General features: G+C 37.3%; 1 protein-coding gene across 1 annotated transcript in view; it reads right to left on the bottom strand.

The window, feature by feature from the left end:
• Window positions 1–1,924: 1,924 nt before the first annotated feature.
• Window positions 1,925–14,279, bottom strand: part of GFRAL (GDNF family receptor alpha like) — a 29,785-nt gene continuing 17,430 nt past the window's right edge. Inside the window, exons 7-10 of the mRNA XM_072858076.1 lie at window positions 13,129–13,388; window positions 9,486–9,584; window positions 2,990–3,071; window positions 1,925–2,012 (exon numbers count right to left, since the gene is read on the bottom strand). Of these exons, the coding sequence (XP_072714177.1) occupies window positions 1,925–2,012; window positions 2,990–3,071; window positions 9,486–9,584; window positions 13,129–13,388 (529 nt within the window). The remainder of the gene's footprint in view (window positions 2,013–2,989; window positions 3,072–9,485; window positions 9,585–13,128; window positions 13,389–14,279) is intronic.

Genomic DNA, 14,279 nt, shown 5'->3' with positions numbered 1-14,279 from the left:
AAGCACATATACGAGGAGAGTTTCTAGCCTCCAAATATAAGATAATAAGAAAACAAAAAGTTTATAAGACAGAAAGTTGCAAGAGAAGATTTTATCATTGAGGTATAGTTAAATCAGAATATAAATGGATTTCTTCAAATTTTGTGACACAGAGGGTTCAGCATTGCATCATTGTTTCTCAAAGTCAGACTGAAAACCAACACAGGGTTCACTTCATAAGTATATTTCCTATATAAAGAAATGTTTTTATCCAACACTGATGAGAACATATTCTCAGCAGTATTTTCAGTTTGAACTTTTTCCTCTTTATGGTTTTAAGATGAAGAATATTAATATACTTCTTTCAAAATACCTACATGATGGGAGGTAAACTAAATGCTGCGAATTGCTGGACTGATAAAGGAGATTGTTTTGATTAACAAACTAACCAACTTTCCACTTTCTGTTCTATTTTTGTCCAAAGGCTGATTAGTAATGAGAGAGTATTTGATTGCAAAACAAGAATGAATTTTTGTTTTTATGCAGATCCTAAAGAAAGAGGAAATGCATGTTGTAATAATTGTTAAAAAGCTCTAATCTCTCCCCAATAGAATTGCACAACTAAGACTTTGCTCACACACTGAATCATTTCACAAGCACGAAAGCCAGAAGCAAAAGTCACATTGAAGAGCAGAGATTCCTGCTCTTCTGATCACACCATAAATTTCTAGCCCTAGATCTGAATAAGTCATGGCCAAAACGGGAACTGAATTCAGTGGAACCTGTATTTCATTCCTGATGCTGCTTGTTGTGTGAGTTACGTTTAGTGGGAATTCAGACAAAATTCAAATTAATCAAATTCAAAATAAAATTCATTCATCAGATGCTATCATAACAAGACAATACATATGCTACTTACGGTAACAGTTGTATAAGAAATACTAGTCCATTATTCTGTGCTGACCAGAACCAGTTTGTTACAAAGGTATAACAAAGACAACCAATTGCTAATAAATAGAAGCCTAAATCTAGCCAAACAACTCAGCTACGGGGAGAAATCCAGAACTCATAGCCAGAAAGTGGGATCTGGAGTGGTGTGTTAGGGACCATGACTCCCAGTACAGGGCACGGGGAGAATTAGGCACTTTGGTATTGCCTAGAGACAACGAATAGGAAACACAGATGATGAGATGGGTCGTCACTTCTGTCTCAAGAAGTACGCACTTCACTTCAGCCCCAGGCAAGTGGCTCTCTCCACAGGGCATTCAGACCACAAAATGCTTTCTAAAATTACTGTACTCGAATTGGAAAGGCTCACCTTCTTCTTGAAGGAGGAGAAAGAATAACCAGTTTCAGCAACAACATACTGGAGTAAAAGCTCAGATAGTCAGAGTTTAATTCCTTTCATACTGAAAATGGTTGTAATCCTGGTCTCCTCCTACCCCACCACGTGCTCCACCATCATGCTACAGGCATCCTACCTGTGAGTGCTGCCTTACAAATATAGCATTAGGTACTTGGGAACCTAGTGTACAAAACTACCACATATGTACTTTTTAACAGCTCTCTAAAATGTTTCTGAGTGGATTTTTTTCCTTTCTGCCAGATGAGTTCAGATCAGAAGGGTGGGTTTCAAAGATTGCCACTGCTAGGCAGATTTTTGCTGATACAGCATTTATACCATTGTCATGTGCATCTACAGACGTAGGAAATGTGCAGCTCAGGACAGATCTGTGAATCTATGCGATCGAGAGAGAGTAAAGTTCTACTTTTTTTTGGCTTGTGAAAGGTTTAATATGTGTTAATAAATGTAAAAATCTTTTGTATGCTCAACTACAAAATTCCATAATTTATAGTAGTTTTCCTAATATATATTTTATTATCGCATATGTACAACAGGCTGGCTTTCAAGAATAGCCTTAAAAAGCATAAGCAACAGAGTAGTTCATCTGTGACTTTTATAATGGACCATAAATGTTTCAGAAGAATGGTCTGGCGAGGGACTTCTTGACTCATGTTTTGTTCTGCAGGCTCTGAAAACAAAGAATGTGTATGTATTTAACAATAAACTATACAGCTTTTAGTTTGAACTTTGTCTTAATTGAAATCAGTGGCAAAATTCCCCTCTTTTTATGATGAACACTGTGGTATAAAATAATTCCCTTCACTGTTATTAATGTACTGGTCTTTCTTCCATCCCCTGTATTCTTTAAATCTGAGTTTTATTTATATGCTGATATTCCTGTAACTGCAAACCTAAAGAGAAAGCCTCTGTTCCCATATATCCTTGACTTGCCTTTTGCATTTTTCTGCATGATTCCTCTTTGATCTGCCTCTGAATTTAATAATGAAATTTGACTCAATATCCCTCCCACTATATATAGCTCCTGCTACATCATGTTCTGTTACCTATCATCTGACAGTGTAATTCTTGAAATCTGGCCATTTAATTTGGTCCAAGAAAATGTATCATTTAAGAAAAAGCCATGTTCATTTGACTAAGTGAATGCACATTTCTGTTTTCTTACCAAGCATTGGTGTATGGGCAGTTTCTCAGATTGTGTGTGGGGGAATGTTTACAGAATCCTATCAGCGAAAATGGCATTTGGCAAGAATATTAACTACAATAGCAGCATTCACAGTTCGGTTTCTAAATATGTTATAATGCTGAATATTCTCATTTCCTTTCTGCATTACCTCTGCCTGCTACAGGGCTAGGAAGGTAGCCTCGCAGAATTTTTGAATTCAGATTTCACCTTCCCCTGCCATGGGACAGGAAATGAAACCTCCTGAAGCCTGGGATCTCTGCATGAATGGACGGCATTGTAGATGTGCATCGTATTTCACTCCTCCCTGCTGACACCCGCAATGTCAGTTCTTTCCATCACTGGGGCATGCTGGACTGTTTTTAAAGACAATCGCAGTGCCAACCTCTTAACTAAGTCAAAACATTTTATTTTCTGCTTTTCCAATTTCCTAGAACCAATGATTAATATCCCTATCAAATTACCTGATCTTTAGGAGAGTCAACAGGACTATTCCTAGGATGAGAACTATGCAGGAGGAATAGGCAATAATGTAGACTGTTTCACCTATAAGTAAAAAACAGAAAACAGACATGAAATATTTACTTCTTCAGTAATAAGAATCAGATTTGAGATCTGAATTGGAATGCATACATATGTAAGCTAAATCTTACATCTGACATCAGTAATTAAAAGGAGGAAAAAGACCTAGATGGTATGCCAATGGTAGGAATTACTCTTCCTTCACCAGTTGGTGCAAAATCATTTTCGGACTCCAGCTCCAATAGCACTTCATATGTGTAACACTACCTTTTACTCTATTCCAGGAGAACAGCTTGCTACTCTTATTTGTGTTTTGGAGTATTCTCCCTATTGATTTTAAGTTGTTAATTTTATTCTGTCTATCAGAAGAGACCTGGGTCTTACTTACCTGCTAGATCTCTTTTCCTTTTTCACATATTACCATAATTGCAGTGTGCAGCAATACTTGATCTAGAATCAAATTAATGTAAAATGGGATCTAAAACTGTGTTTCTGGGCCCCGTGCCCGTGGAGCTTCCTCTTTCTCTTAGGCTTCTCACCAACAAGTCACTTAGGCAACTTATGTGCTAAAAATTCCAACTGTTGAAAAACTGGGAGTTGTTTCAACTTTTGTTTTCCAAATGAGGAGAAACTTATTTTTCCTGGAGGAATGAATCAATCAGTTTTGATCAAATATTCTGAAGGAAAAGTTTCACTTGAGAATGTAACATAAGCTCTGAACCTGGGATGGAGAGGTGCGGAGGTTAGATGACTTGACAAGAGGACCCAAATCCAGAGCCGTAAGCATAAAACATGAGACCTTTCTGTTACTCTCCTGTTGCAATGATTCTGTCATGTTTATACAATTAAATAGGTTTTGTTTATATAGGAACTCAAATGCAGAGGGCCTTAGCTGTTCCCAAGCTGCTCCACCTTACGTAGTGAAACATTCACTGAGGAAGACATGGAGTCCTGGCCCCATCACCGAGTCACTTATCTGGGCTGCAAGAAGGCCAAATTCTGGTCTCTGAATCAGTTATCAGTTATTGTGCATCAGTTCTATGTGTTTGTATGTGCATATTCACACACAGACCCTAAATGAGATATTTCTGTATACACTACATACATGCAATGGATGTAGCATATAGTGTAATACAAACACAGGTGGTATGGATACTGGGGCAGCTCCAGTAAGAGAGAGTGAATATATATTCTACAATGAGGCAAGCAATGGGCAAGAGCTGAGCAGGGGTTTGGACCTGCCTGGTTTTTATTGCAGGATGACACTCACTTTTTCTCAAAAAATGATCCAAAAGCTAAGTTTTCTAATAAAAGAAAAATGAAAGCAATGATTGAACCATCACAAGTTGCACAGAATGAACATACTACTTAATGCAGCAAGCTACTGAAAGATATTTAATGTGGTGAATTTTTGAAGGAAGAGGCGCGAGGTCTGTCTTAGTCTCAGTGGAGGACTGCTAGTATCATACATTAAAAAATAGATCAGCAGTGGGCCTTCCTCTCAAGTTACAAAATTTCTTTAAGATGATGAGTTCTAGGAAAAGAATAATTGTTAGGCTTTTTTTGCAGTTTCTGAATCTTAGTTGTACACTCAGTCATTTTTTAAAACTTTCTACAATCACAGTAGCAGTTGTAGGGGCAAAAGTTTCCTACTTTTTTGAAGTGGAAAGTGAGGTTCATGCATATTTAAGGCAAATAGAAGTTTTTAAAGTACACCACTTACCACAAGACTAGGAAAATTATTAGGAGCAACAGTCATGGATGGTTAAAAATGGGCTAATATACTTTCACCAAAACATTGTAATGTTTTTCTTTAAAAAGTTGAAAAAAGTGCTTCATTTTGATAAAACAAAACGCTCTGACATGATCAAATGAAATCAAAATGTTCTATTTTTTGTCAAAATCTTATAAAATGCTATGTTTTTGGTGAGGTAATTGCTGGTAAAAGTGATGTTAATTATAACATTTTCAGTTCTATGGGGAACACAAGAAAGATGTTAATGATGAGATCATGCTAGAAGCTATATAATTTCTCCTACCTTCTGAGAAGTGAGGGAATTTGTAAGGCTAGGAGAGGGCATAATTTTGTGGCTGAAGAGCTAATTCTTCATTTTATATATTCCTTGTGGTTTAACTACTTGAATGTGCTTATTCTTCTTCCCTGAAAAATGTTGCTGGGCTGTGTGTTTCTTGATAGGCACTCTGCTCTTCTTTAAAAATCCACAGGATATTTAATAGAAATTTTTACTATTAATCTATATCCAATCAGTTCTTGAAATGTGAAATAGTGCTAGGGAAGTTAAGAAATATAGATGTGAAATTTTGGCTCTGTTCATCCCGAATCTTGTCCATGAAAACTACCAGAATCCACATTTCAATTCCTGTATGACATAACAGGCTGTATTATCCCATTTTGATCTCTGTATACATGGTATCGATCATCTGAACATGATCTAACTAACAACAAGTTAAGGCTTAAAAAACAGTGCCTTAAACGAACAATAAAAACACTAACTGAAATTAGGCACATTTGTAGTTATGGATCAATAAACAACCTTAGCTCTCGTGCTATGTGCCCATTCACAGTTCACTGGAATCATAGAATCACAGAATCATTTAGGTTGGAAAAGACCTTTAAGATAGTCAAGTCCAACTGTCCAACCTGCTCTGGAGAGCAGATAGATCCATCACAAGCATTAAAGACATGATTAAAAGTTAGAATAATTTCCTATTCTTAGCAGAAACGGTAAAAAATGTAGTGTACATAATGTGCCTATGTCATTACTCTTCTAAGAAAAAGCTGTCCCTATTTCAGTACTTCTCTTAACTGACTGAGACGCAGAAGAGCAAACCTGGTTTGGGTTCTCTGACTAGATGGAGAAAGGGATACAAATATCTGCATGTACCATGGAGAAAGCAAGGCACACGTGGTGTCTGAAGACTTATAATAGGAGGCATCTAAAATATGAGATGTTTCCAGCTCAGTCCTGCAGAGAGTGAATCGACACAAGTGGAGAGCAGTCATTTCCATTGCAAGGGGAAGGGCTGCCAGGTGCTTGGGGGGCTGCTCTGTCCTGTGGAGATGGCCTGTAGTCATGAGAAGCTCATGGGCCTTCTCACCCCAGGGCAGGTCTATAGCAGGGCCACCGCAGCTGCGTGATGCATGTCTTGCCCTTCTTAGGATGGGCTGCAAACCTCAGGGACATGACTGGGGCTGCAGGTACCATTGAAGCAGTAGCTGGAGCTGTCTACATAGACACATGGACATTTCCAGTGATGAAGTTCGGTAGAGGATAGCTGAGAGCTCAGCAACTGGAACAATTAGTGGGATTACACTCTTGTGTAAGTCTACCTGCTTATGTACACATAGTGAAATGGCTGTGAATATTCATTGGATAGATTAATTCTGGCTGGTGCTCAGAGGTTTCTTGGCTACCTGCAGCTTGTCACAGGCTTTTTTCTGCATTTATAAAGCAATCAGATTGACAATGTTTCATACTTTACAAATTAAAGTTGCTGGAGCTGAACTAATCTCAGTTCCCACAGCAGCTGGTATAATTATAGATAAACCCTGCCAATTACTTGTTTATCTAGATTCTCAGCACAGCAAAACTCCTCAGTAGGAAATATAAGATAACTCTACAATTTAAGATGAAATGAGATTAATTTCAACAGTTTTGGGTCAAGCCCAATTTTATTGTATCTCACAAGAACAGGATAAGAGTTCTGTATTTCTAGCTTTCTCTTCCAAAAATACTTTAGCTGCAAAGCTCTATGCTGATGAAAGTAAATGCTTATCTTCACACATGAATCAGTTTTCAAATTAAAGTGTGGGAAGCAATCTTTTAAATTATGTGGATCTGTAAAATCCTGAAGATAATTTGCATAGGAGAAAATAAAAACCAGGCTGAAAGCGCATAACTAGGTAGGCAATAACAACATTTTTGAAGTTTGGATAATTTTTGTTTGATTTATCACTTTTTGATGTTGTTTCCAAAAGGACATAAAATTCTGGCCCTATCTAAGCTCACAGCAAAAGTCTCATTAACTTTTACATGGTTAGGACTCTGCCACATCACATCTTGTTAACAGGGTTGTATCAGGCCACAGACGACTGGGTTGGCCTGTACCCTCCTGGGTAAGTGAATGAGTGTAAATCCAGTCAAGATTTTTACACAATCCTGTTATCATATGGTTACACCAAAAGCTGGAATAATATTCTTCCAACTGAACAGGGTTATATTTATTTGCAAATATATATGAATATATGTATATATGTTTAGATTTATTATTTATTATGAAAGACTCCTTTTATTAAAACCAACCTTATCCAATGGCATGATTTGCAATGCCACTGAATAGAATGGAGAAATCTTACTGTTTTTTGAACAGTAAGTGTTTTTTTGAAATACAAAATCAAGAAGAAGTTGAAGAAATATTGAGTTTCTTCTAAGCATGTTCATCTGTAGACGGTCATTAGTTTGAATTGGTGAAAAACATCCTTGTATCTTTCAATGACAAGCTAACTAAAGGATTCTTCTGAGATCTTGATGTAGGGACGAGACATCAGCAAATTGTATCTCCTGCTTTCCAAACAGAAAATAGCCAAGAAGTGAATATCTTCAAATATCTTCACACACAAAAAAGGCCATATTTGACAACTTAACCATTTTGCCTCTGCACCCTGGGATTCTTCCTGGGATTTGATTTCAGTAAAGAAAAATATTTTGTAAAGATGATAGCTCCCTTTGCAGCCTGAGTAATGCACATTTACTAGCATATGAATGTAGGATACTGGGTTAGATTTTTGGCAGTGGGATTTATGAAACAATTTGCAATATGGTTTTTATCATCAGGTAGATATCCTGAATCAGACTCTTCTCCTTGACCTGGCTTCCTATGAGACATTTATAGCTTAGAGAGTTCCCGTCTAGTGTACATCACAGCTCCAATCGAAGGAATATTTTATTGTATGGTTTAGGCTGGTCAGCATTCTTTTTATTTTGCTAAGGCCATCCAAAATTCTGTTAAGAGTTCAAGGACAGGTTTTTGGAAAGTTTTCAGACTTCAATGGGAACAGAATTAACTGGGTGCAGGCTGCTTTTTGCAAACATTTATCTGAATCTCTGAGGGAAATGTATAATTCATTTTACCCACTGAAAGGGTCTGCAGTTAGAACTAGTCACAGGGGTGAAATATCTCACATTTTACATTTTCTTACTTAGAGCAGGATTTCTTGCATTATAACTTGCATTATTTCACTGCTAGAGTCTCGTTCCAGCTAGAGATTCAGGCTCCCTCTGTAGTTGGCAAAGAGAAGCCAACACTTCCAGCAAAGACAGTCTGAACAGGTGGGATTGGTCTTCCTCTGAGGGTCCCTGACTTTCTTCTCTGGCTACACAGAGCACTTGGATGACATGCGTGACTCTTAATGCTAAAATTACAGCTGAATGCTTTATTCACATACAGGTCTCAGGAATCCCATTCCCATGAATCTATTTTTATACTTCCCAGGTTGCCCACTTCAGCAATAGTTGAAGGATGAAGATGATAGAAGTCCCTTCATTTTGTACTGCATGCAGAGCTTGAATTATTTTTTCACTTTTAAAGGTGTTCAGTATGAACAGTTCTGGGATCTAATTCGTACTAATGTTGGGAGTATTGTGATCTGCCCCATGCAAGGTAGAACAGGTCATTCTCATTACAATCAATATTTGTGCATTAAGGTCTTTAGTGTTCTCAGTCTGTAATTGGGTCCTTCAAAAGGAAATATAAAATTAATATTATTTCAACCATGAGAAAATTTGTATATTAATTCAATAATTCAATCCTTTAACTTTATGTCACTTAATTGCTTACTGTAAATGCATGGAAATAAAACCTGATGCAGCTCTTCAGCCATGGGATACCATGATCCGCCATTGCGTGCCCTTGTGTTGCATGAGAAGGTGAAGTTTGATGGAGTGTAAAACAAGCCCCTTCTCAGACCACTTACTGTGGCTTCCTAATTTTGTTTTTGTAACTACTATGGCACAAAAAGTCAAGAGAGATAGGAGAGAAGTAGGTGTGACATCAAAGCTAATAATTTGTATTACACATTATGACTACTACTCTCTAATGACTGTACGGAGAGTCAGACTCTGGCGGGCTTAATAGCTTAATTTTCCCCAATCATAATACAGTGATTGTGAGACATCTATTTCAAAACCACTTATAAGAGAAATTGGTTCAGTCTCATTATCTTTATTTTGTGGTTATATAAGATAAGCCAAACAGGTAGAGAGATTTTTCCACATTATGTTTAATGGGGGAGCAACAGGTAGAGCTCACTTACCTGAACTCACCCAAGGGACTCAACCTTTCATCTTCCGTATCATACACGAGGGAAATTTCAAGAGTACTTCTATTAAAATCAGGGAGTGGTTTGCCCAAACTCACCATTAATTGAAGAAGAATGGAGCTGTGCTCTGGAAAGCTTTTCTCCTGGCATTTCTGTATTTACCCAATGAAAACTTTTCTTCTTAATGGAAATTTGACCTGAATATTGGAAAGAAAATATCCATTCAAAATATTATTTTAAAATAATAATTTAAGTGAGTATTGTTGTTTGGTGTTTTGATAAGAGTCACAGATTTTATAAAGGCAGCTGTTTAAAAATATTGTTTACTGATACTCGATGAACAAAGTGAATGAGTGAATGACAGTTCTTCCTTTGACATCTCAGTTAAACCTCCTCTGTAGTTTGTCTTATGGGGGACAAGCATGCTTTAAAAATATTCTCTGCCTCAAAATAGCTTAAATTCTCTTTTCACATAAACTATTTTAGAAATAGGCCCACCAAAAGAATTGGGCCCACCAAACCAATATAGAAGTGATAAGAAAAGGGTAGTAGTTTGAAGTAAATCAACTCTTTCACAAAGGCCTGTCCTCTTAGGGGGCATAATTTCATGAGTGCATCTGAAAATAGACATCTTCTGTTGAAATGAAAAATAAAAGGTTTACCTAAGTAGACTAGTTTACAGAGCAAGAGGCTAAGCCATACAAGACCATGCATGGTCACCCATGTGAACTGTAAACTGAGAAATTTTTATTCCCTAGAGGAATTAAAACAATATGACAAAGCTCATGTTTACAGGCTGGAACATTGTCAAAATAGCAATGGACTAAATCTCCTTGTAATGTATTTTTTCTGTGAGGTCCAAAAGTACAACCCAGAATTAAAATATTTTGGAAACTTAACTTTTTACTTTCTGTCACTGGCATTTTTGCTTATTCCTGTTGTGACACTGATCCTACATTGGCAGCGATCCACGTTGTGCTTCTGTCTCATATAGCAACCAGTTACTCACAGTTCTTGCATTTTACTGGGTCTGCAGCAAGCTTTAATCCTGTAACCACAGCCCCAAGAGCAAACACTTGTAGCAAGGCAGTGTGATAGAAGAGTAGGATTTGTAGGTATTTGCCTATTCAGAAAGACTTCAACATTAAAGATCATCAGCGCTGTAAGAGTGAAAGTTATCCAAAGTTCACACCCAGGCCAGATGAATGAGTTAGCAGAAGGAGTTGGATGAGGTCTGCAACAGAGCACTCACTCCACGTCTCTGAACTGCCATGCAGATAACGGCATTTAACACTGTGCCTTACAATCAAACTCATAATCATCTCTCTCTTCAGTTTAACTGCATTACAACTACACATCTAGAAAAAACAAAAGCAAGATTTGCAAGACTCTGCAAATGTTCTGTAGAGTAGGTGTCAATCCTTTACTCAGCCAAAGGCCCTGGATCCCCAGACTGTTTTTTTTTAACTAGCAGGAATTCGTTGCACCACAGGAGCAAGCAAGCTTCTGTTCTTCAGTCTCAATTAGGTTAGGGAAGTTTCCATCACAAAAAAAAAAAATTAACCTGAGACTGCTTCAGGGAATGGCAAAAGCTCATAAGCAATTATTTGATTATTATGACATGAGGGTCATCTTTTTGCTTTGTAGGTAAAGAATAACTAACACAATGATGTGATCACTCATTTGGACCATTAAATGCAGCCATAGAGCAAGCAAACAAATAAATAACATTAATCAGCAAAATCACCGCCAGTAGTCTCAAATCTAAGTGTGTTATGGTATCACTTTTCCAGGAGAGTTGTGATATGATTTTTAATCTTTTCTCGGAGTGTGAATTTTAGTAGTGATTAACTAAACTTAAGGGCAGTGTTTCAGCAACTTGATTTTAATTTCTGGGCAGACTTTGAGTGACAAGAAAAAAATTACACCCTTATCAGTGGTAACATTTTGGCTGCTAAAAGGAAAAAAATTAGTTAATTCATTCAATGAAATGCATGCATGCAATTAATACATGTTTTTAAAAGACAGTCCATCAGATGGAACTATGAAATAGTCATTGCTTTTCATTGAAATCTTTAGATATAGTTACCTCTCCCAAGCTAGGTTGAGAATATATATAATTACATATAGAAGATGACTGGCATAGGGTATGAATGATGCACTAGCAAGTAGTATATCCTAAGAGGATTTATATAGCAAAATAGCTGGTGTGATAGATCAGAGATTTGAGGAGAAGAGGGTACTTTGGTCTTTAATCTGGTCCATGGATTGCATGCCTGGATGTTGCTGGAGCGTTGCAGAGGTGGCAGATGAACCTTCAGGTTCAGTTTTAGGCTGCAGGAAAACAGGAACCACCCTGTGATATGGAACCACCCTGTGATGTGACCCACAGCACAATAAGTGGGGAAAAATAGGGGATTTGCTTTGAAGGCACACTCCTGATTCAGACTAAAACATTAATATTTACTCCCATATTGCCATTCACTGCACTAATAATTCTCTCTTAAACAAAGACTTGGCAAGGACTATACATTTAACAAAATGTGGTTTAGCCCCAGTTGGCAATTAAGCACCACACAACTGCTCCCTCACCCTTCCCCTCCAGTGGGATGCAGGAGAATCGGAAAAGCAGAAGTAAGAAAACTCGTGGGTTGAGATAAGAACAGTTTAATAATTGGAACAAAAATAATAATAACAATAAATTGTAATGAGAAGGAAAGCAACAAGAGAGCGAGAGAGGAACAAAACCCAGGAAAAAACCTAAGTGATACAACCGCTCACCACCCGCTGGCCAATGCCCAGCCAGTCCCCGAGCAGCAATCGCTGCTCCCCAGCCAGCTGCCCCCAGTTTATATACTGAGCATGGCATCACATGGTATGGAATAGCCCTTTGGCCAGTTTGGATCAGCTGTCTTGGCTGTGCCCCCTCCCAGTTTCTTGTGTGCCTGGCAGAGCATGGGAAGCTGAAAAGTCCTTGACGAGTGTAAACACCACTTAGCAACAGCCAAAACATCAGTGTGTTATCAGTATTATTCTCATACTAAAATCCAAAACACAGCACTATACCAGCTACTAGGAAGAAAATTAACTCTATCCCAGCTGAAACCAGGACACAAAAATAAGTAGCTGATTTAGCACATGAAAGGCTTTACTGGTTCTGAGGAAGTACATACATTTCATCTGAGTTAACCCCAGTGTTTTTACTGAAGGGCGAATCCTGAAGCCTCCATTCACAGCAGCTTTCTCTTTGAGAGGTCCTATTTAAATCGGTGAAGTTATTTTCTGTGGAATGAAGTCTGTTGCTAAATGTGTGTAAGCTATACTAATATTTAGACTCCAAGAAGAAAAGAAAGAGAAAACAACATAATGTGTCATATTATTTGTAAGAGCAGTGTACTGAAGTACATTAAGCCAATGAGGCTTTGGACTTTTCTAATCTGCGTAATAGTATAGACCCCAGAAATGATTCTTTTATTGTTATTCCAGCAAATTCATGTAATGAGACATGTAGTCAATTTTATTGATTTACTAGCAATATAAATATTTCCCCAAACCAGAGGAAAAAACTGTATGTGCAATTTGTATTTTGATTTGGATTAAAAAAACTGCAATTTGTATTTTGATTTGGATTAAATCTTGTTGAAATCAGTGGCAGCAAAGATATAGTAAAGATTTGGTGTAAGTCAGCATTTTAATACTCTTTAAAACTAACTATTCTTTAAAGTTTTATGTGTTACTCACGTAACTCACTGAAGCAGGATTTGCTGTGAAGCATGTGATGGAAGAGCTCGCACAAAGACTGCTCCATGGGAGGCAAATTCTGGCAGGTACACTCCACACGCAGGATCGTGCCCCAGTTGCTAATGTAGGCTGCTTTGCAATCAGCATTTGCAGAACAGGGCATGTCATCCTTGATTAAAGTTTCAAGACAAGCTTCATCATTGTAGCATTTTTTTGTTACGTGTCTCCAACACTTTGACCGAAAAGTTGTGTATTTTTTCCTGGTGGAAAAAAAAGAAGTATACAATGACCGTTTAAAAACTCTGTGATTTCACAAAAAGACATTTAAGGATCATAATGAAAAGAGAGTGCATTCCCAAGGTACCACTTAAGCCTTAAAAATCACAATATTCAGTGATAGCTGGCCTAAATTCTGCTCTGATTTGCACCTAATTGATTTGAGTGAAATCTGCAAAATTGTAATTTGAGGAAAAACTTTGTTTTACTGAAAATGCTTTTAAGAAAAAGCAAATGCATTTCTAATCAGCACCTGTGGAGATTTTCACAGGGTCCAGCAAAAATCAGTGTGAATACCAACAGTCTCGGACACTCAGAGAAGTAATATGGATAGAGGAATTACAGTCATCACAATGAAACCACACCAGGTGCTGTTCTAGTGGATCAGTTTGTTGGGCAGTGTGAAGGAAGAATGAACATTCAACTTATTTTACATAAAATAATCTATATCCAATGCCAACCCCTCCTCCCCCCAAATGCTAACAAAATACAAAATGTCCAAGGCACAGGAAAAATCAGAAGTAATGCAGTTGACCTTAAAGATGAATTAATAGCAGAGATAAGTTATGAGAAGAATAAATTTGTTTCCCAGCTCAATAATCTCATATGATTTTAGTTTATTTGCTCTTAGGATAGAATAAAATTGGCCTTTAATGGACTATGTATGACAATAGAAAACATCTATTAAAAGTTAACTAAGAAATCTGTAGATATTAATTAGAAACTAATTTATCACTTACATTAAATGTAGGGATGATAAAGGTAAACTGTTGTACATTGCACATTAATATATAAAAACATTTTTTCCTTAATCATAAAATTAGGTTATTGATTTTCTATTGATATTGTGTAGCTGTTACAAGCAAGTCACATGG

Source organism: Ciconia boyciana, chromosome 3 (assembly GCF_034638445.1).
Source record: "Ciconia boyciana chromosome 3, ASM3463844v1, whole genome shotgun sequence".
NCBI classification, from domain to species: domain Eukaryota; kingdom Metazoa; phylum Chordata; class Aves; order Ciconiiformes; family Ciconiidae; genus Ciconia; species Ciconia boyciana.
Note: the sequence above shows the minus strand (reverse complement) of the source record. Positions and strands in the feature narration are given on the sequence as shown.